The 24382-nt window shown below is 38.6% G+C and overlaps 10 protein-coding genes across 10 annotated transcripts, besides 1 other annotated feature; 3 read left to right on the top strand and 7 right to left on the bottom strand.

Moving 5' to 3' along the window:
- Positions 1 to 327: 327 nt before the first annotated feature.
- On the top strand, positions 328 to 1110 carry MPD2 (protein disulfide isomerase MPD2; the record flags this gene model as incomplete). The annotated part of the gene is made up of 1 exon (XM_455206.1): positions 328 to 1110. One exon carries the CDS (start codon positions 328 to 330, stop codon positions 1108 to 1110), a length of 783 nt encoding a protein of 260 aa, XP_455206.1.
- Positions 1111 to 1358: 248 nt separating this feature from the next.
- On the bottom strand, positions 1359 to 2300 carry APD1 (Apd1p; the record flags this gene model as incomplete). The annotated part of the gene is made up of 1 exon (XM_455205.1): positions 1359 to 2300. One exon carries the CDS (start codon positions 2298 to 2300, stop codon positions 1359 to 1361), a length of 942 nt encoding a protein of 313 aa, XP_455205.1.
- Positions 2301 to 4386: 2086 nt separating this feature from the next.
- Positions 4387 to 7833, top strand: KLLA0_F02750g (uncharacterized protein; the record flags this gene model as incomplete). Its single annotated transcript, XM_455204.1, has 1 exon — positions 4387 to 7833. The coding sequence occupies one exon, from the start codon at positions 4387 to 4389 to the stop codon at positions 7831 to 7833; it is 3447 nt and encodes a 1148-aa protein (XP_455204.1).
- Positions 7834 to 7968: 135 nt separating this feature from the next.
- Positions 7969 to 8961, bottom strand: ARA1 (D-arabinose 1-dehydrogenase (NAD(P)(+)) ARA1; the record flags this gene model as incomplete). Its single annotated transcript, XM_455203.1, has 1 exon — positions 7969 to 8961. One exon carries the CDS (start codon positions 8959 to 8961, stop codon positions 7969 to 7971), a length of 993 nt encoding a protein of 330 aa, XP_455203.1.
- Positions 8962 to 9547: 586 nt separating this feature from the next.
- MSH2 (mismatch repair ATPase MSH2) lies at positions 9548 to 12418 on the bottom strand (the record flags this gene model as incomplete). The annotated part of the gene is made up of 1 exon (XM_455202.1): positions 9548 to 12418. The coding sequence occupies one exon, from the start codon at positions 12416 to 12418 to the stop codon at positions 9548 to 9550; it is 2871 nt and encodes a 956-aa protein (XP_455202.1).
- A 481-nt stretch (positions 12419 to 12899) lies between these two features.
- On the bottom strand, positions 12900 to 15239 carry JIP4 (Jip4p; the record flags this gene model as incomplete). Its single annotated transcript, XM_455201.1, has 1 exon — positions 12900 to 15239. The coding sequence occupies one exon, from the start codon at positions 15237 to 15239 to the stop codon at positions 12900 to 12902; it is 2340 nt and encodes a 779-aa protein (XP_455201.1).
- Positions 15240 to 15635: 396 nt separating this feature from the next.
- Positions 15636 to 16397, bottom strand: KLLA0_F02662g (ADP-ribosylation factor-like protein; the record flags this gene model as incomplete). The annotated part of the gene is made up of 1 exon (XM_455200.1): positions 15636 to 16397. One exon carries the CDS (start codon positions 16395 to 16397, stop codon positions 15636 to 15638), a length of 762 nt encoding a protein of 253 aa, XP_455200.1.
- A 279-nt stretch (positions 16398 to 16676) lies between these two features.
- KLLA0_F02640g (uncharacterized protein) lies at positions 16677 to 17330 on the bottom strand (the record flags this gene model as incomplete). Its single annotated transcript, XM_455199.1, has 1 exon — positions 16677 to 17330. One exon carries the CDS (start codon positions 17328 to 17330, stop codon positions 16677 to 16679), a length of 654 nt encoding a protein of 217 aa, XP_455199.1.
- Positions 17331 to 19649: 2319 nt separating this feature from the next.
- KLLA0_F02610g (uncharacterized protein) lies at positions 19650 to 19943 on the top strand (the record flags this gene model as incomplete). Its single annotated transcript, XM_002999378.1, has 1 exon — positions 19650 to 19943. The coding sequence occupies one exon, from the start codon at positions 19650 to 19652 to the stop codon at positions 19941 to 19943; it is 294 nt and encodes a 97-aa protein (XP_002999424.1).
- Positions 19944 to 20360: 417 nt separating this feature from the next.
- On the bottom strand, positions 20361 to 22337 carry SCD5 (Scd5p; the record flags this gene model as incomplete). Its single annotated transcript, XM_455198.1, has 1 exon — positions 20361 to 22337. One exon carries the CDS (start codon positions 22335 to 22337, stop codon positions 20361 to 20363), a length of 1977 nt encoding a protein of 658 aa, XP_455198.1.
- A 1023-nt stretch (positions 22338 to 23360) lies between these two features.
- Positions 23361 to 24382: part of a mobile genetic element (DNA transposon of KLLA part of the newly discovered ROVER DNA transposon family of the Kluyveromyces: degenerate copy) that runs on past the window's edge.

The following is a 24382-nucleotide window of genomic DNA, read 5'->3' as shown; positions in this document are numbered from 1 at the left end:
GATTTCTAGACATGACTCTGCATCTTAATAAATAGTGTTTCACATCTTTCACTTGTGCATTGCTCATGTGTATCTCACGTTCAACATACTACATGTTTTGTGCCAGAACTATTTTGGATAAGAGAATCTAAGTATATAAACATATACCCATTCACACTTTCTAATTAACTCGTGCTTAGAAATACAACTTCCATAAAAAAAAAAAAGATTAAATAAAATACCTTGATTTGAAGAAGTGGTTCAATCAAATAAAGGGCTTCTTAGATGATGGTTCGAATTCCCTACTAGATACAACCAAACCATATGGAATTCTTCTAAAACTCAAGTATGAAGATCCTCTTATGTCTATCTCTGATTGCAACCGTTGCCCTCGCAATAGTTGAATCCGTGACGTCGTTAGACCAGTTTTATGGAGTTGTCAACAATTTCAATGCTACCAACCCTACGTACACAGTGGTTAAATATTATACCAATTGGTGCTCACATTGTAAGAAACTAAAGCCGGTGTTCGAACAGTTGAGTGAAAGCTCCGTTTTGTCGGAAGTTGATATTGTTGATCCTGCCTTAACATCAGGTATTAATTTTGCCTTCTTTGAGGTTGATTGTGAATTATTTGGTAACATGCTATGTAAACGCTTGGACGGATTTCCAGCGGTAGAAATTATCAAACCATTGAGATCCGAACTAAATGTGACGCGTCTGGAAGACCCTAGAGGCTGGATTGATCGTTTACTTGATACAATTACCAACGCGGGTTATGATCTGACGTGGACTTTGGATACCGACAGGATTGTAACGTTCAATGGTAGAAGGAATTTGGATGTATTTGAAAGGTTTGTGCAAGCAGTGGTAACTTCAGACCAGTGGGATCGTGTATTACAACTGATTGTGAATGATAACTGCTCGGATAAAGACGAATTATGCGAAGATGGCAGAGAATATTTCCTTAAGATGAACGATGAAACAAATTGCGCTGAGAAGATAGCCGATATTGAAAATGAGATGAAGGATCTCAAAGATGTTCCAAAGGATTTAATGCTGAGATATATGATCTTGAACAAAATATCTGAACTTAATAATGAAGAGCCATTAGAGCAAGATGAGTTATAGAAGTTAAGCATCATCACATTCCTGTTCCGTGATAAATATGGCAAGAATGTGCAACTTTTTTACACGAATGAGAGACTTAAAGAATGGTTTCTATTCTTTTCTATATAAATATATAAGTGCTGGACGAAACCGAACTAGCAGATCAGTGAAATTTAAGAATGGAGTCTTATGCCATCGACGATACATCTCCTGCTGCTAGAAAAAATTTCCAATACACTTAGGTGAATAGTGTATGCTTTGGAGACGAATCAAAATTTATACTTAGCCACGCAACGAACTTTTTCGGGGTATGGCAATTTTGGTTCGTTCGGTACAATTAGGCACTCAATTAGTGGTTCTGCGTGCAACGGAGTTACTCTTCCTAACCATATTAATTGATGGGTCTTCTTCAAATAGATGATAACATTCGCAGCAAATTTGTGGCCACCGACATGATTAACATAAGCCACACGACAACCACCAGGTCTGAAGTCTGAGTTATCTCTGTAAAGATGATGGCGTTGTAGATGTTTGTTAAAGTGTTTTTCTAGAATAGGAGCTGTGATACCACATCTCTTATCTCTAGTTCTATGAGAACATAAAAGGATGAACGAGTTGTCTTTAATTTCTTCAATGTAATCTTTCGCTAGTAGTGTTCCACGTTCATTCTTCAAAAGTAATGGTACAACTTCATTAAGAAGCTCAGCAACAAGATCTGATTTCACTGCTTTTATCTTTAAGAAATGCGGAAAGATAAGAACATCATTCTTTGTATTCTTCATGACATCAATATCCAACAAATCAATCGGTAGAGATGATACTGAACAACGAATGGTCTCACCTTCACTTTCAATATCAGAGTACTTGTCACTATTAGCATTGATCCATTTTTGCATCACAGCTTGAACGGATCCTGGCTTTTCCATACAAGCATCATGCGCCCAATCAGTTTGAGATGTCGGAATGATAAAATGTATTTTAGAAGTCGTTGAAGATCCATACAAAGGTTGTTCATGGTCAATTTTCAACTTCGCAAAGATTCCCTCATCTTTTTGTAATGCATCTTTTTCATCTGCGTCTTCATTGACACAATCACCAGTGCACTCACTTGAATCACAAACATCAATAGCCTCCTTGATCTTCTCTACAGTAGCAGAAGAATCCGCTTCGCTCTGCAATGAAAACCCTTTCAAAAGCTTAATTAATCCCATAACTTCCTAGTCTTAGAAGAGCGGGGCAACTGAACAATGGGCACCGAAGCTCTTTACCAGCTGATAATCTGGGCCACAAAGGTGCACAAATACAGTTTCTATTCACCTTTACGTTATTATAGACAAAAGTTATCATGTCTATAAAATCAGTTCACAAACCAATGATCGTTATATAATACATATATTTATATATCTAATATACCAAATCAAACCCGCTGCTGGCAGTATATTTTACACATTAAAGATGTCTTTCATTTTACTGCAACAATAGTGACCCAGATTTGGTAATGTGAGAGAAGATAAAATTGGGATCAAAGACAGAGAGAAACGTTGCACAGAACCTCATGATGTCGAGACTCTGGTTTGTCGCTTATCCTTTCATCAGCGGTTCTATGAGTTAGCCAAGTATTTTTCCACTAGTAATTTCTTACCCGGAAGAAGTGTTGGATACCACCGGCCGAGTTATATCCGCTAGCGGAACAACCTGAACCCCGTGTCCATATTCTAAACGCGGATAAACAGAAAAACCGATAAAGCAGCAACAAGACGTTACCGTACGTTAGGAGCGGACTAAGCTGGGAGGAAATGCGACGACTTCTTTCTACAAAAGTTATTTGCACTTAAGAAGCATTTGACCTATTTGAGAGATCTGCATCGGAATAAGACGGTGAGATTGCAATAGTGTCCACGGGACTTCTATTTTTACCCGAAAACATTGATGGCTCCATCCTCATGGCCCAAGTCAACTGAGATAAAATTGCTCAGTGCATCTATATATCGCTTGGATTTCCCCACCGAATATCTACTTGGTCACGTGACTTGTTTCTACATATTTCGTTCTCTTCACGCGGTACTGGCGGGGAAACTGGGAAAGGATTGAACCATTGTTTTCTTTTTTTTTTATTTCTATTTTCCCAACTCGGAACAAATTGCCTTCGCGTTTCGTAAGCAAACAGACGCAGAGAAGAACAAGAAAATGTTCTACTATATCGCTGTAAAAAGAGTGCAAGAGGGATATCGCCCCATTGTTAATTACGCAACCTGTAAGTACTTTCCCAATTACCACTGTCCTGGGTTACTGTAGGTGGATTGAACGCTTTTCACGATGTTCCATCCCATTTTTCTTATTTAATAGAGCCAGAAAAATGGTTCGAAACCAAGAATGAATAAGCAGACTTAAACGGTCGGTCCCTGCGTTATCAGGGTCAAAGCTCAGATAAATGGTTTGTTCTTTTTTTCTTTTGAGGTAGTTATCCATTTTTGAATCCTAACTTACTTCTGGTAGCATAGCAATCAGAAAATATTTAAGATATCATCCAGTTAACAGTAGTAGCTTTAACAATGTGTATAAAAATTCCTTACTCATTCTCTATTGTTCATTGTTTATTGCATGAACCTTGCGCTTGAAGAAAAAGACACGGCAACAAAAGGGAAACCACAAGAAAACTTTTCCCTTGCATTTCCGTCTCTAGGCCAGTTCGCTTCATAACGCTTCGAATCCCTCCTATCCCCTCACTACTGTAGGTGTTTTTCTATCCCGTCCTGTTGTGTTACTTCCTGTGGAAACCCCCTCTGATTTTCTAGTGGAGCATTTTTGCCGATTGTTTTCTTTTTTATCTTGCTACCTTTTTCACTCAGCCCAACTCTGTGAATCGTCCGTCAATCGTGAACGTCGTGAAATATTTATGTACTGATTTATTATCCGTTTATATCAACACTTCAAACCTATCTCTTAGGAAATCAATAAGACAGAGTTGAGAATCTGGATATACTATATTCGTTTTGTCTTTTTGGGGATATATTGAGAAGGAGAGAACTCTTTCAGATTGACAGAGTGTTTCTGGTTTAAATTATCTGCTTTTTTAGGTCATTTTACAGCCCGCAAGAGTTTTTCTTCCAGACTTTCTAAAGGAAAATCGAATATTATTACTATATTGAAGTGTAAGAAAGATTCAGTACTTCCTCCATTTTCACTTTCCACGATTACAGAGAACTTGTAATTGCTACTCAGATATCATATTGCAGTTATAACTTCAATAAAGGTGTGAGGAAACCGGTGTAAATCACACATTTCTCTTCAGAAACTATGATCCGTAGCATTACTGAGGATGCTGGTATTCCAGCTATAACTTCTCATGCCGAGGGCGTCACCACCAAACCCGCCAAGAAAAGGGTTTCGAAGGCCTGTGACAGGTGTCGAAGACGGAAGATCAAATGTGATGACTTAGACCCTGTATCTGGGAAATGTTCGAACTGTATCAAATATAAAGTTCCATGCACCTTCCATTACCATGAAGAAATGATACGCAGGACGAATTCCAAAGCCAAAAGCAGAATCACGAAATTCAGTTCCGATACTACTAAAAGCGAATTACACAGTATTACCAATAATGATAATAATGATAATACTAATAGTAATAATAATCAGAATAATAGCACTAATGCCAATGGGAGTGTCGATACGGACAATAATAACAGTAGCCAGATTGACACTAAAAATGATACTAACAGCGAAAATAATAATCATAATAACAAAAGTACACCGTCTACGTCTAATGCTAGCAATGCATACAATCCCGGAATAATAGTCAATCCTATAAGTCTCAAACAGAAGGCTAATTCTAACGGAATTCAGAGAAACACTATGATCGAGAACCTCTCAACTGTCCCTATGACTAATAATAATCTAAGCGAAGCTGTCCTGCCGAATAATCTTTTATCAAATTCAAACGATCAAACTTCTACTTCTTCTCCTTCACTCGAACAAAACTCAGTGTTCGTTCATTATCCCAACTCTGTGCCGGTGAATTCCATCTACCAGACTCCTTTGCCATTTAACAACACGCCCACAAATGGTTATACTTCTCAACCAGGTCATATTGACATGATCCCTGTTTCTATTGTCCAGAACTCTGTTCTTCTGCCACAGCATAATCAATACCAACCACAGCCTCTTTCGCAGCACCAGCATCCAGTTGTTCCCCCACCAGTGAATCACTCTTTAAATCAGCCATTGCAACAGCTTCCACGACAACGAAATCAACAGCGAGATAACACCGAACATGATCGACAAAATCAGCAGCAAAAAGCAACTACTAATGCGACTCAAAATATTACAAATCCTCAAAAGCATCGTGATCATCATAATGATCCCGTAGGTAATTCTTCTTTGGAAGGGATGGTCACTCAGGGACAACTATCCGTCTTGGATAATAAAATTGATATTCTAGGAAGGAAAATGACTTTGCTAATGGATTATTGCACTAGATTGGATTGGATTGGAAGACAATGCGAACTCTTCATAAATAAGTCTGAACAATCGCTTAAAACTGAAGAGGCCAAAGGCAGGAACAGCGAAGTTCATGCAACTCCAAAAAGATATAACTCGTGCCAATATACCGAATCCACATTACTATGGCTTAGAACAAAAGTTTGTCCAGAGATTAGCAAGGATGAATACCTGCGACCTTTAGTTCCTGTGAAAGCTATGGTTTCAAGATGGTATTTCATTCAAATGAAACGTTTGGTAAAAAATATATCCGACGAATCTCAATTGCTTCCAATTCCGGACTCGATTAGGTGTCAAAGAATTATGGAGACTTACTATAGCCTATTATCGGCAGAGGACTTGAATGTCATTGAACCAAAGGCATGTCAGAAAATTTTTGAGAAGTATTTTTCTTCCAAAGCTGAAGAAATATCATATTCGGAACATTTGATTGTCAACATTCTGCTATCCTTAGGTTCGTTGTATGCTAGACATTCTTTAATGGAATCTAACCATTATAGAAAGGATAAGCTTGATTTTACTCCGGAAAAGCTTTTCCAAATTGAAAATGACTGTTATCAAAACAGTCTTTTCTACTACCATAAAATTTCTTTAGTATGTGAGGGCCTTCTTTCAGTTCAAGCTCTCTTACTACTCTACTCGTATATCAGATCCTGCGTTTCAACGGAAGCTGCATTGAACATTTTCGTTGTAGCTGTGAAATTTGCAAGAGATCTTGAACTTTGCTACTTGGATAACTTTAATCACCTGCCAAGAGAAGATTTCTTACAAATAAGATCGATATGGCTCTATTGTTACTTAAATGACTCAAATCTATCGATGACATTGGGGAAACCTCCAATTATTGATGAATCTGATATGTCAGTATCATTCGGGAGAAACTATTTTAAAACTTTGAAAGCGGAATGCCCTATAAGTCGCTCTCCTGATGCCAATGTTGTGGATGCCATGAAAGATGAATCGATGGTAGTTGGTTGGGTGAAAATAAACCCATGGTATTTTCCTGTCATTTTAAACTACTTTAGAGCGTGTTTATGCAAAATTTCAAACAAGATCACTAGATACCTATTTTCTGTGGACGTTACAAGTGTTATGACATTTGATGAAATTGTTGCGAAGATCAATGAAATCAAAGATGATTTGATTACATACTCAAACAACATTCCTCTTTACTTAAGGCTTGATAATCAAAGAACCTTTTTGGCCAGAATATATCATGAACTAGCAGAAAGTCAGAAAATTGCGAACTTCAAATTAATGAGTGTTCTAATGACTGAAATAAATATAAAAAGAGAGACTTTATTCATTATTCTCGCCAACTTCACACGAGCATTCTTTGATGATAATTGGGATATTGTTGGTGGTGGGCTCAGACCAGATTGTGAAGAGTTATCAAAATACTTTGAGGTCAACAAATTACATTCATTTAAAGCAACCTTGAAAGCATCTAAAGCTATCGATTTCAAAGACTACACCATTCTTCTTCACAAGCAGCATGTCTTCTTTGATTTACTACTAGTTGTCTTATCAGCATCATTCTATGTGATCAATAATGTTGATTCATCTGCCGCTTTTGAATTGCTTTGTATGTTAAAAGATCTTTATTATAGAGTGACGAATGGCACTTCTATAACAGAGCTTCACCTTCAACAAAATATTAAATGGCTCGTATCAATTTTCCTTTTATCATTCCAATTAGAAATGGGCACCATGCATTATAAAAACAAAAATGCCCTAGCTTGCACGTATCCTTTGGATAGTGACCGTTATCAATTGGTTATGAAGGAGATTTCTGTTACCATTGGTAAAGAAACTGAAAAAATTACTGCAGTTTTCAATAAAGAAAGATCATCATTAAGCAAGGAATCGAGTATATCTTCTAATGCCGGAAAGATGCCTACTTGGGCTCTATTGAAACCATTCGGCCTGGCAGACGACTCTACTGAAGAGATGCTCCGATCATGGTGGGATAAAGAGTCTCAAAAGCAAGTAACTAAACAAGAAGATACTGCCAAGATGCCAAAAGGTATCCTGGAAAATGCAAAAAACTCTGACGGCAAAAACAATTTGACTAACTCTAGGAACTACGACTTGGGATTTAACTTTAATGAAAGGTGGTTTCCACCTGATATGAGGTTTCTCAGTCAGGAATCATTTATGAATTCAAGTGGTAGAAACAATTCTGATGCTAGCTATGTTCATCCAACAACTTTATTCGAGGACATAAGTTCATTAAATAGGTAAGCCATAGCTACAAAGTATAGAATAGTTATATCGCTTCCCATAAAAATAGGTTTTTTTAGTAATATATAACCGAATATAGGTGGCTCTGAGAGCTCTTATTACGATGTTCAACGACACCATACGGCGGTTAGAGATTTAAGACTGCTGCAGCTGCTCTTTGAGAAAATCTTCCTTGAAACCTGGAATCACCGAACTGACTGCGCCATTGATATATCTCTTCTTATTCTTCTGACCAAATTCATTCAACTTATTCACATCTTCTTCTGAAAGTGGAACAAATTCTAAATTGCTGGCAATCCTTGTTGAATTTAATGACCTAGGAATAACAATAGTGCCTTGTCTTAGATGGTAAGATGTCAAGATATCATTAGGAGAGGCATTGTACTTCTCACATAACCCCTTTAGGATTGGAAGTTCTAGTAAAGGAGCACCATTCCCTCCCAATGGTGAATAGGCAGTCACTAAGATTTTGTGTTCACTACAGAACTCACATAGTTCACGTTGAGGAAGGTGAGGGTGTAGTTCAACTTGATTGCATGCGGGAACTGTTCTACACTCCTTCAAGACCCTCTTCAAGTATTCAATTGGGAAGTTACTTACACCAATGGCACGCACTCTTTTATCATTCTTATCCAAGTAAATCTTCTCGATCTGCTTGTAAGTTTCAATCCAATCACCCTTTTCATCGTATAGGGGATTGCCTTGATCATCAACAGGTTCCTTAGCTATTTTATCAACACCATGCGGATCTGGCACCTTTTGCGTGCATAATGGCCAATGTTGTAGAAATAAGTCAACATAATCTACCTTCAATCTTGCGAGTGATTCGTTCAAGGACTTATCAACGTCATTCCACATAGTATGCCAAACTTTGCTGGTAATGTGCAAATCTTCTCTTTTAACGACACGTTCCTCGAATAGCTCTTGTAAAGCCTCACCAACGTATTCTTCAACACCATATGCCCATGCAGTGTCAATGTGCCTGTAACCTGCTTTGATTGCTGCTTTGACTGCTTGTTTGGTTTCCGCAACCCTCTCATGTTGAGCTGCAGTACCTAGTCCAAAAGCAGGGACCTTGTTTCCATTGTTGAAGGTAAAGTAAATTTCAGTGGATAGTGGATGTAACATTGTTGATGAGCCTGATTTGACGGTTAGATTTTAGATGTTACTTATATCTATTCAATGACCAAGAAGATGGGTAATTGGGCAGCATCAGGAAAATGGAAAGGACAACACCGCCCGTAATAGCAGATATTTATACATTCAAAGTTCTGCTTGGTGCGTTGGCTGATTTATCTTCCACTATCTGCAATATTTAACACCCGCAGAATTGAGTATTGCAAATATTTTTTGTTTCTCCGTTACGAACAATATTGTATACCGGTATTTTACCAATGTCCTTTGCTAACATACTGATGATTTATTATATAATACCGATATTTCATTGCTCTCAGCAAACACTGAAAGTACAACCAAAAAAATGAAAAAGAGGGAAACTGGGACATTGAGCGGAGGGCGTGCGGTTAAGTATCTGGTAACGATATCCGCTGCGGCGCATATCTCAAAAACACCTTAATAGCTCGTGTGTGCTGCTGCTCCCTTTAAAACCCCTAATTATAACACAACTTCCAGACGCAGACACGATCACGGCAAAAAGTACTTTTGGTTGCTATTTAATTGTCTGTACTTACTAATAAGTGTTACAAACAGGCCATCATAATAGTGTGTCACGAACCCAATCTACAAACAGAGATGTCGTATCTTCTTCTCGTGCCAAATTGTCAATTTGCTGTTTTAATTTATCGACACATTCTTCTTGTACGGACGGGTCATCTAGCCTATCAATAAGGTTATTCTTTTTCAACTCTTTGCACCAGACTTTTAACGACTTCTTGAGTGATTCTGTTCCCAGCACTATATCCTCAGGTGAAAGCTTTGCCTTTTTGAGAGAATCATTATCTTTCTTCAAATCTTCTAATTCGGCAGCCTTACGTTTGGCCATATTAACAATTTTGCTTGGGAATTGGACCACTTCGGCGACATGTATACCGAAGGACTGGTCTGAACTACCAGCCTCGACTTTGTATAGTAGCGTTATATCATCAGAATTATGAGATCCATTATCCTCGATATGAGCAACGACGTGCATGTTAGAAACATTGTCTAGCTTGTCAGCCAACGTCGTGAGTTCATGGAAATGTGTAGCAAACAATGTGAAACAATTGATGTTGGTGGCAATGTGTTCGGAAATAGACCATGCTAGTCCAAAACCATCATATGTGCTTGTACCACGTCCTAATTCATCAACGATAACTAGTGAGTTGTGAGTGGCATTCTTCAATATTGACGCTGTTTCTAACATTTCCATCATGAAGGTGGAGACACCCTTCAATTGAGAATCACCAGCTCCAACACGGCATAGTATGGCATCAACAGCAGCAATTTTTGCCTCGTCGCATGGAACAAAGCATCCAATTTGAGCCATTAGACATATTACACCAATCTGCCTGATGTAAGTGGATTTACCACCCATATTAGGACCAGTAATGACTATGAATTCAGAATCACCCTGTACTAATTTTACATCATTTGAAATGAAGGTAACATCGTCTTGCATCTCTACAATGGGATGGCGAGATGCTATAAGTTCTGTTGTTCTGTTTTGATCGTTCAATGGATACATCTTCGGACGAACATAGGGAATTGGCGCATATGAAGATACTTGCGCGAATGAACAAAGAATGTCTAGTTGAGCAGTTACAACAGAAAGCTTCTCTAAAACCGGTGTATAGCTTAGAGTAATCGAAACAATTTCTTTGACTAACGATGCTTGCTGTTGTTCATATTTTTTTTGTAGTTCTGAGGTCTCTTCGGCAATATTTTTTAGTTCTTTTGTTGAAAAGAATATACCAGCCTTTACAGTGGACAACTCAATGTATTTCTTATGTTGACGTAGGGCCTTTGCATCATTACGTGTTAATCGCATACACCATCCATGTAAATGGTGGTTTTCTAGTTTCAATTTCTTTTCTGGATCGAAGCCCAAATCATCAGCAGTGTCTAAGTGTATTGTTCTTATAGCATCTTTTAATTCATCAAGATGAGTTCTAATGATAGATAATTGTTCATTAAATTCGACTTTGATCATGAATTCATTTGTTTCCTCGTAAGCTTCTAGATCAACAGTGGTCTCTACCAACTCTTTCAATTTCTCAAGAGGATTTGCATTTTCTAACATTGGATCGAGTAAAACCTCTTTCACGAGTATCATTAAATCATTAGAATCAACCTCTTCGGTCTTCTGTTTCAACAGATCTGAAATAACTGGAACCATTTGTGCAAACTGATAAATCTTGAGAACATCTTCTAAGTTCCCATTTTTTTGAAGTTTCTTTGTTAGTCTGCGGATATCTGGAACACTAGGTAAGCATTCTTCTTGTAGAGAAGATCTTAATTCTAACTGATCCATGAAAAATTCAACTAGATCATGCCTTTTGGTAATCTGGTCGATGTCGGTCAAGGGTTGCTTCAGCCACTCGTTCAACAACCTTACGCCGGAATTAGTTTTACATCTATTCAACAACTGGAAAAGACTTGAACATTTTTGAGGAGAGCCGACGCTTAAAAGAGCAGTATTACCCTGTGAGCCTGTGGGGAACACATTTAGTGCTTTGATTGCAGAAGCATCTAACTTTACAAATTGCGAAAGAGAGTGATCCACAACTTCAAAGTTTCCAACGTTGGCCTCGTTATTCATTATGTTTAGGTAGTTCAATAAGACACTACATGCACCTAGACAGTTTGCAGAAAACTTTGACACTGATAAGGATAATTCATCACCGCAAAGCTTTGCTAAATCGGCTTCAACGTCTTTTCCGTTAAAGTCGCTAGGCTTAACAAAGGATGCGACACAAGAACAGCGATCAATGACGCTCAATATCTTCTTTAAATCATTTGCCATACTAGGATTATCACGCAAATCTGGAATTAGACATTCCTTTATACCAAGTTGAATTAAACAACTTTCTAAGTTAGAGAAAACCTCGTTGTCTAGTAGATCAAATAACCCAATTCTGTAGTTCGTGTTGTCAACAAATGAAACACCAATTGTGCAATAATTTGATGCAGCAGTACCATTAAAATTTAATTTCAAACTTGCTAAAACGATGTTCGTTTCCACTGACCCTACTATTAAATCATCTACTTGTTCGAGGTTACCTGGTGAAGCTGTTTTCAAAAGTTTCCAGTTTCTATCGTAGATTTCGATCTTTTTGCCTAGTTCCAATAGTGATGTCTTCAAAAGATTGCCCACTATTTGAATAGACATGGTCACATATTTCAATGGTTCCTGTAAATCAAATTGGCGAAGTGTGCTAGGATCGATCTTGCAATCTTTCAATACTGATGATGTATGGTATACTTGATCTGCCACAAATAACGCATCATCACCAACCACAATGTAATAATCGGATTTGTCAACTAATCTAATAGTATTCTGACTCCTTTGAGGAAGTTGTAAAAACCTCTTGTAGAATCCTCGCTCCTCTGCAATATCAGAAAACTTTAGATCAGGTCTTGATGACATTTTGAGCTTGTGGTTTCTTGCTTCTCATTGCTTCCGATGACGACTACTTGTTTCGCGTTTTCATTTTCTTTTAAATCATATTATGTGAAAACACGTTAAAACAGGGATGTTAAATGACAAACACCAGTGGCCTATCTTCAGTTCAAACGTCACCAAAATAATTTTGGCTGGATACGTAAATATCAGCATAGGATCAGATTAATATAGGCTGTATCGTTTTAAATTGTCGCTCTGGAACTCTCGAACGATACAAAATCTGACGAAGTTGCAGTTCCTGTCTTATAATTTTCGTTTGCAAGCTAACTTCAAGTCTTAAATGTGACATTAAAATTAAATTGTGTAACTGGCAGTTAATAGTAGGCCTAACGGGCAATTTCGATTACTTTATATACATGATTATCCTCTAAGAACTAAATGAAAAATAGAATGAGTTAGAATAACAGTCTAGCTGTTAAAGGGTTTTAGTAATTCAATTTGGGAGCTATTTTTTTAAACCAAATATGCTTCTCCTTTTTTTAGTCGAATCACTTGAAGATTGACTGGCAATACTACCTCTCCTTGAGTTGCTTTCGCTGACCACTGGACTTGAATTTGAGCTATTAGAACCAATGTTGTTATTGGAGCCTCCCCCAAATAAAAATGAAAGAAGTCTACCTTTTTTCGACTCTTTCTTATCTAGAGAAGTTGTACTCAATACTTTCCTCAACGAAGTTGAATCCGACTTGGGTTGATGAGATCTTACCACGCTCAATGATAGCGCAGAATCTTCTCTATCAAATGGATCAGAATTCTGCGAATATGGATCATAAGACTTGATGCGCTGAATAGCTCCCTTTCCATCCTTTGATTTCACTGAGTTAGCAAACTTGATACCTCCCTCTCCATTGTTAGCGAGTGGGGATACTGGTCGGGATGGAGGAGGTGAGCTTAACACAACTTTGGGTAATTTTTTATTCTTGAAAGTATTTTGATTGAAGTCCATTGTTTCCTTTGAGTTCTCATGTTCAGTTGGAATTTTTGATTTTCTCTTGGGAGGAAGATCCGAGAAATCAAGCATAGATTTCTTCTTCATGACTCTGGGCCGTACACCACCTGTTATACTTCTTTTGATCTCAGCCATATCGGCAGAGTCACCCCAGGTTTCGAGCTCTTTGTTGAAGTTCAAAGTAGCATTAATGATAGAATCCATTTTCCCATAATATTGTTCAGGTGTTGGAAGTCCCGTATCTTCATCCAATAATTTAAGCTTTTTGTCAACAAGACAACGGTAATTGTGTCTTAGCTTTTGAATTTGCTTTACAGTTTTTTCTCTGTTGCCTAAAGACAAATTTGATGTTGTCTCCACATCATCATCATCATCGGTGTCTTCGTTTTCAGTGTCATCAGTTTCCGTTGTGGAAACACTGAATGATGAGACATCCAGATCAGTGTCCTTATCTGACGGTAAGACTCGTTGTTTGAATAGAATATCTCGCTGCAACTTCTTTTCGAACCATCCCATCCTCCTTGCAGCCACAAAAAAAACGGGAATAGGGAAATACTGCATCAGCACCGGAGCCAAATGTCTTGACTTATGCACAACAACTGATCCCGAGCCATATTTATCAATAGAACTGCCGATGACAAAAAAATCTGGAGCGTACGCATTTAATGAATCAATCAATATTTGCGAAGTCGAACCGATCACAATTTCAACTGTTATTTTGAGCTTCTTACCACCCATGATCAAAGTAGAATATTCGATGAGCCGCTGAAGCAAGTCATTTACTTCCCCAACCGTGCAACCGTCACACCAAGTAGCATCAGGTTGATCATCATCGGTACCGAATTCCCGAGTCCGAGAGACAGATCTCATCCTAGATCTAGAACGAGAGCGAGATCTCGATGCTGACCTCGATCTCGTATAAGAACCACTTCTAGTCGACCAATCTCTTCTGGGAATATTTGCAATAATAACTATATAATCAATGTCCTCAGCCAATTCGGCCATAGCCCAATCTAGTGCAACCCATGTATGTTCTCTACCACTTATATGCACAAGGATAGTTCTTGGCGTCTTTACCAATCCAACAGGGGTTCGAACAACTTTCAAATGTCTTTTGATGCTAGCCCTTCTTTCCTTTTGTATCATTTCCCCATTGTCGTTGACCAAAGGGGCATCTGTTAAATCGACTTTCACTTTCGGAAATAGAATCTCAGGAAATTTGAAGTACGTACTGACGCCGGTCTCTTTTCTCTCCTCCATTTTTTCTACTCGCTGTCTCCACTCATGCTTCCAATCCTTATGGTACTGTGTCCTGATCAACGCGTTATTAAATAAAACAGGTCTGCTGGGGTAGTCCCTTCTTCTGATTTCCCCGTTAGGGCCAAAGAAAATCTTTGGATTATTGCTACTGCCTCCAACATCAAGCTGAAATGTGAAATCATTGTTTTGCCTCGGTCTCATAGGCGAGGATCCACGTACTCTGTCTGTAAGGGTTGGGGTGATTCCCAAGTGAGTCCTTGATGATCCCCGGCCATGGCGTATATCGTCATGTGAATCATCACTATCGTAAAATCGATCCAGAGCGTAATCCAAATTATGAGGATCGCTGTCGTACCCTGATTCCTCGTTAGATACACCCTCGATAGGTACTGTGTCCCAAGAAACCGTTGGAACCAACTTTTCGCCGGCTCCGTTCAGTAACGAATCAACAGAACTTCGACTGTCAGAGCTATAATTACTCTTGTATCTCTGCAATTCCTCTGAACCTTCAGTACAGTGATCACACAGACAGAACTTCACCCTCTTATAATAGAAAGGATCTGTTTTCTCCAGCATCGGACTCCTTGGCTTTTGCTTCCCTAATAAAAATACTTGAATTCGTTGAATAACCAATTAACAGAACTCTCCGGTTACGTAAAATTATCGAAGGGAAAACTTTAACTTTCTGAATTAAGCGTATCTTTGCAGTTCAAGCGCAATTGTTACCCAGTAGTTTCTTCACCTTTTGAACCCTTATCAGTTGCATTCTGAATAATATGTCTTGGTATAATAATACTTTCAATAATCAACTTTTTCTTTAAATTTCATAATGACAAGATCGGAGAAAATGCTGCAAAGTTGAAAGTTAGTAACATAGAATAGAAAAAGCAGGATAATATGATACCTTTGAGTGACAGTTCATACTTAATTATATATTCGAATCGAGGTTTCTTTTTAAATATCAAGGCACAACTATAATTCTAGGATCCAATCGATGACGGTGTCTATCAAAGTTCCGTCTTTGCAACTTACTGAGAATAGGGCGATGTCTCTGTTTAATTTGACTTTCGAGTCATGTGGTAAATGAAGCAATCCGTGCTTCAAGTCTATGCCCAATTCTTTCGAGAGAACCTCTACCTTGCTTAATACGTGTTGATTTTCTGGATTTAAATCATACTTCGGTATATCTTCGTATTCATAATTGTGTAACAAGGGAGAGACGTAATTCCATGTCTGTTTCCTCGCAGAGTTTTCTACTGAACTCCGTTGATCTGAAACATCCGACTTGGCAACGTATAAATCTCTATGAAACTTCGGGATTAGGTCCACTTTGTTACCTAATATCAGAATAGGTACATGCTCCAGGTTTGTAGCGATTATCACATCATGAAGCTTGTTCTTTGCCTGTTCCCAATTCGTTAAATCGGATAAATCAATCATGAACACTAAAAGATCGACTTGTTGGAAACATCGATCCCAGAGTTTTTGAAAGCGGGTTTGGCCGGCTAAATCGTATACCTTTAGATTGGTATGGTTCGGCAGCTTTACATCTTTGATGTTTACTCCTAAAGTTGGTATCGTGTCGACCACAAACTCCTCTCCAGCTATCAGATTGGTGAAAGTCGTTTTACCTGAGTTTTGCAAACCAACAACTGCAATGCTCAATTGTTTCTGAGTGCTCGCAGTATAAAGCCAATCCCAAAATTGATTGAACCATTTCCAGAAGCAATCCATACCTACTCAACAGCTCGAGCTATGACCGTTTGGTCTGTTTTTCCTTCTACTTTCTCTTGGAATTGTAGCATTGCGATGTATCAGTTGTTTAAATGTCAACAATAATAGTGACCCTAAACTTCTATAGAAAAACCGGCTGGAAGGGCAAAAACAGAACAAGGGAGAATAGCTGCCGAATTGTATCTTGTGCTACATTAACGCTGGTACGGTATTACATCTACATTATCAAATTGCAGTGAAAGCCGTATATATAATTGTATATATAGATTTATCTACAATTTAATGTGTTCTTTGGTATGCAAGATCATCGAATCGTTTGACTATAGGGTATCCTTCTAACATACCGAAGAAATACCACTCCACAAGGAAATCTGTTGGAACACGATGGTAGTTGAGTCTCGGTCTCAATAAGAAGTAGGTCTCTGCTGCATGGCAGATAATTTCACCGATGATGATTGATATCAAGACGGCGTCCTTGGAGATAAAATCGATGATATACTGCGGTAATGGGAAGTATTGTAGAAGGCTTCTCTTCATAAAAACAACTATTGGTAGGAACACTAGAATTATTATCAAATATTCGACAAAGTCTCGAGGATACGACATCTCGTTGATCATAACGTGCGACACTCCTCTTTTCTCGGCAGCCTCCTTGGCCATCGACACCAATCTGTCTCTGGAATCTCTGAAACTGCTTAAAGGTGGATCAAAAGGAATCACCTTCTCAATATCAAAATCAATGGCAGCATGTTGGAATAATATGGTCATGTGGTCCAATTCAAATTCTTTCAATCTAACGCTACTGATTTGGTCTGTGATTGGCACATTACCAAATACATAAAGAAAATCCTCTAATGCAAGTTTATGATCTTTATTCATATGAGCAATAATGCTCTGTGCTGTGCCCTTAGCAGAAGTCGTATTCTCAGACATTGTTATTGAACTTATCAGGACAACGGTAATTGGCGATATATCTTTATTGATCAATTATCAGGCTATACCTTGATTTCGTTGTTTCAATCTTTTAGTGTAAAATGGGAGAAGTGCACTCTTTCAATACGCTATTATTTGCACATATACTGATACGAAGCACATGAAATAGAAATAGGGATGATTCGTAGTATCCAACAACGGCATCTATAGCTATACGCATGGTAGGTCAGGTCAGGTCAGGTCACAGGTTACAAGCTACAATGTGTCCATCAGCTGCTCCCTAAGTCAACTAAAGTGGCCGATCATCTCCTGCATCAGTACTGGGGACGAATAGAGACCGTCAATAGTGATTAATGATTCGAATCCATACGTACATAGTGATTCACTGTTACATTAACTAAAACGCGAAACTTTACGCGTAAATGAAATTTTACCACATGCACGATAAACTATGTTCCATTTACAATGTAAATAATCCTGCAATTAAGCACTTCATGGCTATTACTATAAGCTAACATCAATTGAAACATTTTAACAAATGTTGCAGCTTCCTTAACGATGTACAATCTCCGAGAAAGAAGAACAAGATATTTTAAAGAACAGAATGGTGTAGTGCGGAGGAAGCAACGCTCACAGGGCGATTCATGTCTCTCAGAAGTTAGTTCTGTTAATACACTTGTCGATGATGATGACGATGCAGGCGTTTAATATGATTTAAAATGTGAAGAAGGTGAAGACCCGCACTTTTCATCTTGTGAAGAGAACTCTGAAATATCCAAAAAGATGACGATGATGATGATGACGATGATGCAGGTGAAATCACGAACAGTAAATCAATCCCAACTGAACCTCAGAATGAGTCTGAAAAACCTATGTTCAACAGAGCAACACAAAACGATTCCTCATTTTGAAGAGCTCGACAGAATGTCAATAATTGCAAAGTAGCAGAACAGGGCACGCCCATGCAACAATCAATTGGTTCATGTTCAGTAAATGAGCATGGAACTGCTATATCTCAAGAACTGAATGGTCCTTTACAGTATACTGGCGCTGTCAATATTATCCAAACAATTTCGATCCCTTCCTCAAACTGGGACTAGTCTAGGAATTCAAAAAATAAACCACATGACACTTTCCTTCAACCTAGCAACTTCCACGGTTATGGCAGTTCAAGTGACTCAGATCGAAGCACAGATTCAAAATCGACAGCCATTCATCTAAGCGAAACACATGCTAACGAATATCTCAGACAGAAGCAGCATTCAAGAGGAAATTCGACTTCGGGTTCGAAGACTTTTCTTTTAATCCCTTCAATAAGCCCTCTTTAGTCATGCGTCCAGGGGAAGATAATATTGGCGAAGAAGTTGAAAAAAATTTGATACTTGGCTCCCGCCCTCCCCTTATGCGATCTGGGTTACTAGAGTAAAAGATGCATCACCTTTAGCAGTGTGCAAATATGATAAACGTGAACATAGATCTACTTTGGATGGAAATCCCGCCTCATCAAATATTGTCAGACACTTGAGCCACAACATAATTGTGACTACGAACTCTTTAGAAAGCGTTTAGCTAATAAACAAAGAGTACTCGATTTATTTCCGACAGTTCATGCCAGTGAATCTAAACCCATTCCTTTTATCGAGAAATTTCTTCAATTTCTTTCTCTTAATCATTTTAAGCTTCGTATCCTTGACAAGTTTATAAGAGGCTTTATGCCACTCAACATGATTGAAGATGAAGGTATGAAGGATTTCATAAGCGAGCTCAACACAAGCTGGATTACCAATCATATCATCATATGAAAAAGAATGTAAGGAGCAATTAAAGCATGCCATGCGATATTCTAAACATTTCAGCATTTCGATAGATGTGTCGATGACCTCAAATCAAAAAAAAATAATCTGGCAGTTATGGCATCATTTTGTCCCAACTTGGAGTTTTCCTAAAAGTGTCTGAAGGTGCCAAGAAGTTTTTCTTTGATAACTGTTTCAAACCTGAACTCCAGCTATTTCCGGATGACTGCTCTGTATTATGTTATCAAGAGGAGGAAGTGGAGCATATTATTTTCTTTGTAAGGATAACGCACACTTTCTAAGAAGTTACTATGCTCCTTCAAGATGACACCACAAATTCATTATGCAATGGAATTGAATAATACATGAGTATACGTCAATACTATAAGTCTTTCGAGGAGTATCAAACGGTTACGATGATATTGGACGTAGCAAATATCGGGCTTAAGAAAACTCATTTAAAATCAAATGGTACACAGGAACAACTTTTCTCTGCGATCATGTTCTCGTACCCCAAATTTGAAAAATGCATAGGCCTTGCGTTCAAAGAACCAGGATATCGGTGGCACATATCTTGCAGCTTCGCCGTAAGACTGACCTATTGAACAGTTATTTCAAACAATCGTTCAAAGAGAACGTCATTGAATCAGCGACAAGGTATGTCGTCAATTATTGCAAACGATACGGTGAAACTTCTGATATTCCCTTGCTTAGTAAACCAGGTGAACCATTGGATATCAACCACGTCAAGAAATCAAAGTTTTTAAAAGCTATCTGGATACCTGGACCGGAACATTGCGGAATCCCATTATGCGCCTAAGATTCCTTATTACAAAAGAGTAATTTGGGAAGTTTAGCGATGAAATAGACACTTTGGTTTGTATATAATAGCCACTTTTGAATGTTAATGTAATTTAATGCAGTGTCCTATCTTATTAACGTAGTGAAATGTGAATTGAGGTGATTCGTCCCCAGTACTGGTCAAAAAGAGCCCTGGGATTCCTTTCGCAGCAGTGATCTTTCAATTGGTCACGTGATTAAGATGTACGTTGGGACTTACCATGCATTATTGATCTACAATACTTATATGCAGCGTTACCTCTATTTCTTCCCCACTTGCCATCTGGAACAGGTGAATATGAAGACTAGGGTTGTCTTTAAGTATGTGTTGCGAGTATTTCTATATCGTTTTGTATATATTTTCGACTCTTGCGCTATGTGGAAGTTTGGTTACATTTTAACGTCTCCCATCGTATGAGTATGTTTGATTCAATTGATCCACTTGCTGCTGCAATGCCTTTAAATCATCTAAAATGTTGTCTGACTGGGAACGTGCTGGTCGTGGACTGACAGCATTTGGTCGCACTTGATAATTGAGGTTAGAGCCACACTCTGGAATATGCTGCTGGTATGCTGCGGATAAATTCACGCCGTTCGATATGTTCTGAGGTTGAGGAGACGATGTGGGCATCATTGGTGGTGAAGGGGTTATGAGTGAGCTGAAATATCCGTCAGATGATAGATTGGAATGGGATGAGAGTTGAGGTTGAGGTGATGTAACCAATCCACCTGCATTGGGCTGCAAAAACTGGCCTTGATTTGGAGGCTGAAAAGCATTAATCGATGGTCGTGGACTGAGATACTGCTGTTGCTGTTGTTGCTGAGATGGTAGAGCCGATTGGAACGGCTGAAATTCTTGAAGATCTTGAAATTGCTGCTTCATTAAATAGTTTGCTGAGCCTGTGGATGTTGGTTTCATCGCCTCGGTGAACTGTACCTTTCTTTGTGGAGGCACGAATGGTGCAGTACGCCCCTGCTGTGGCAAATGCTCCGCAGGTTTGCTCCTTCTGAATATATTCTTGAAAATCTCGTTTGCTGATCCAGTCGCAGTAGGTTTTAGTGGTTCCAGGATATGGTTGTCGTTTTTGTTAGCATCTATATTGTGAGAGGGAGGGACAGTCTGTCTGAACAAGTAGTTTGCAGATCCAGTTGCTGTTGGTTTTAGTGGTTCAAGAGCCTGCTCTCTCCCTGAAGAATTAGAAGATTCATATGAAGACATGTTGTTAGGGAGCTGTGTGACACTATCAACTTTTTGGATCTGTCTGAAATGGCTCAATGAGTCCTTCATATCTTCTAATACTTCTCTTTCTTCTTGTGTCTCAGGCTGAGTATCCGAGGGTAATTCCTTCACTAAAGCACTGTTATTTCGATTTCTTGAAGATAATTTTGCTAGCAATTGTTCCATCGGTAGTGATAGGTCCAAAGTTGAATCATCACTAGGGCTAGACTCAGTAGACGCTGCGTTATCAGGTGCAGTGACAGCAGGTTTGCCAGACCTCGAGATGCTGCTCATTGCCTTGGTAGATAAATCGTTTGCGAATGTAACCAGATTCTTGGAGAATCGGACCTTCTTAATCTGATCTCTACGTTTCATGATTCTCCTTCTGATATTCTTTTGTATTGCTTTCCCTGTTAAGAGCAAAGATGCAAATCCATCAAAGTCTACCTTTTTATCAGTAGCGTTGTTTGGGTCTTCTTCCACCTCCTCATATACTTCTTGACCAGCATTAGCAGATAAGATGGATTTTGGTCTTAACACAGGTGCCTTTTCGGGAATCATGCTTCGGGTAGGTAGGAAATGCTGCTGTAATCCATGAGCAACTAGTCTAATGATGGCATAAAACTGCTCTTCATTTACAGCGTATCTACATGTTCTGAATATGTGTGTAATCCTTTCTTTAATCGTGTCGTCAATCCTGAAGTTGGCTAGAAAGTTAAACACATCGTCCAACGTTATTGGTCGCGAATGAATCCTGGAACTTAGGTCTCTAAACCATCGCAAGTAAGCTTTTCGTTCATCAGGAGTGAGTTGGAATTCTGGAACTGCTAGCGGTACCTGTAACTCCTGAGCAGTTTCGACATACGACGAGGCAATATCCGATTCTGAATGGGAGTGAAGAGCTCCGTCTATTGTGTGCGACTTCGATTGCGAATCCTGAAAATTACTTGTAGATCCTGAAACAGTAAGTTTATTGCCCTCACGTCCCCTCAGTGATTGTTGACTTTGCGGTTGTTGCAGATTACTGGGTTCCTGAGGTCTGTCTGCTGTAGTGAAACTGAATGACACCGCTGGAGGCGGTGATGAACTTGATACAGAGGCCTGTGAATCATTGGAAATATCTAACCCTGGTACATTCAACCAATCAAATGACATTTTGCACAGTCACACACTCAGATAGAATAGGTGGAGTTTCGGTTGTTTGACTTCTTTCTTCAAGCCATCCATCTATTTATCATTTTGATGAGACCTTTTTTGTTTTGATTCATATCAAAAGAACAATTTTTCAGCTTAGTCCTGCAAATAATTGTTTCAAGGTACCGCAGAAGCGGGGGCCTCATAGTCATGAAAAGCTGTGGATTCTGGCTGATTAAGTGCGTATTGATAGTTTGTAGACGTTTATTTATGTTAATAGGAATGCTTTACGAGTAGGTTCTAATATATTCAAGGATATGTTAGAAAAGTTAATAATATTACATCGGATAGGCTATACACGGTTATTAACTATCTAAATTAATTTAAAGTCATCAAATTGCTACATTGAATGCTCTCTTGCGCTGCGCATAGTTATCACGACAGTCTGACCCAATTGTAGTGTTGACTTTAAGAGATTTGCCATTAGATTTGATACTCTTGTTAGAGTCCAGTCTTTTTTGTTTAAGTTTACGTGTTTTGATCTTAGAATTAGAAGACGAAAGTTTTTCTTTTCCGTTGCCAGTATCGTTCACTGCTTTTGTTACTATGTCAGCAATTATATCATTGCTTACATTATCAATGGAAGGCAATTTGTGCTTAGCAGCAAGTTTCTTGAAACTTCTATTCTTCTTTTCTTTCGACTTCTTGCCGAGTTCTGCGTCAATATCAAAGATGTCATTTTCCTTCAGATACATTACTTCATCGCTCATGATTGATTGTTTCTTTGGTTTTCCATCAGGTGTATTACCTCTGATATAGTCCGCCATTGTCATGACTTCATTATCAACCAATCTGAACTTAGCTTCCTCCATAGCTCTTAAATAAGATTTTTCAATTTCGTCAATCTTCCACTTCGTATCTTGAATTTGCATAGCTAGAGAGTACCTTAAGAAATCTTTCGAGTACCTTTTGTTATATTGTCTGAAAACGGACTCACGATGCCTATACGGAAATTGAGAAACATCCACAGCATCCGTCGGTTCGCCTAAGTATCCATTGGTGATTTTAAGGATATCAAGAATTCCAAGTGATTCACCGTGTGGTATAGCATTTGGGTTCGATGGTGTGATACAGTCCATGTCAACCTCTTTTCTCATAACTCTATCAACATCAACAGCAGAAAAGAATGCACAATTCTGGGGCAAATCGTTGATACACATTTGCTCACTGAAATATGAACGTGTCCACAAATTCGATATTTGTAAAGCTAAAGTTATTCTGTACTTGTCCTTTTCAGATACTATGTATCTAATTTCATCATGAATTGAGATCATCAATCTTGCATCAATCGAATACTTTTCTATCAAATAGTTCATGGAGCAACATAATATATGCAAATAATCAACACCAGATGATTGAATAACCCAATTGATTCTGGAAGGTAAGAAGGTGTCCTTCCCCAAGTTTTTCTTCATTAAAGAATAAGTGATCCCAGCTCCAAGAACTGGTGTTTTAGGTTCATCTTGTTCGGCAATACTTTCTAGTTTGTTAAATAAGATGGATTCCGATCCACCGTACCAAAATGTTTTGAAAATGGTTGAGCGTTGTTTTTTACCTTTAGTGTTCTCATAAAGCCTTTCAGCAGTTTTCTTAGCTTCATCCTCTGAAAGCATTGGGTTAAATTTCTTCAATAATTGTGCAGCAAATTTAACTCCAGCGCCATATATCCTACCATAGTTGAAGATCTTAGCTTCGTCACGTGAGCATCCCAAAATGTGAGCTGTTTTAGAATGCAAATCTGTGCCTAGTGACTTGGTCCCTTCAAGACACATCCATCCAATCGCAGTGGCACCATGTATATCAAAAATAGAATCACCAACCAAAGAAGCAATCCATAGTTCTTCACTATCAACATCTGCCCCGACGAAGGTATATCCAGGAGGAGCCTCGACGTTACATTTCAACTCTGAGCCAATTCTATTTTTTTTGGCATTTGATGCAGTTAACCATGTGTTCTCAACAGATCTTCTAGTGACCGTCCCCATGGGTACAAGTTTTGGCAAAAT

This window comes from Kluyveromyces lactis, assembly GCF_000002515.2.
Source record: "Kluyveromyces lactis strain NRRL Y-1140 chromosome F complete sequence".
In the NCBI taxonomy this organism is placed as follows: domain Eukaryota; kingdom Fungi; phylum Ascomycota; class Saccharomycetes; order Saccharomycetales; family Saccharomycetaceae; genus Kluyveromyces; species Kluyveromyces lactis.
This window is presented reverse-complemented; position numbering and strand designations above follow the sequence as displayed.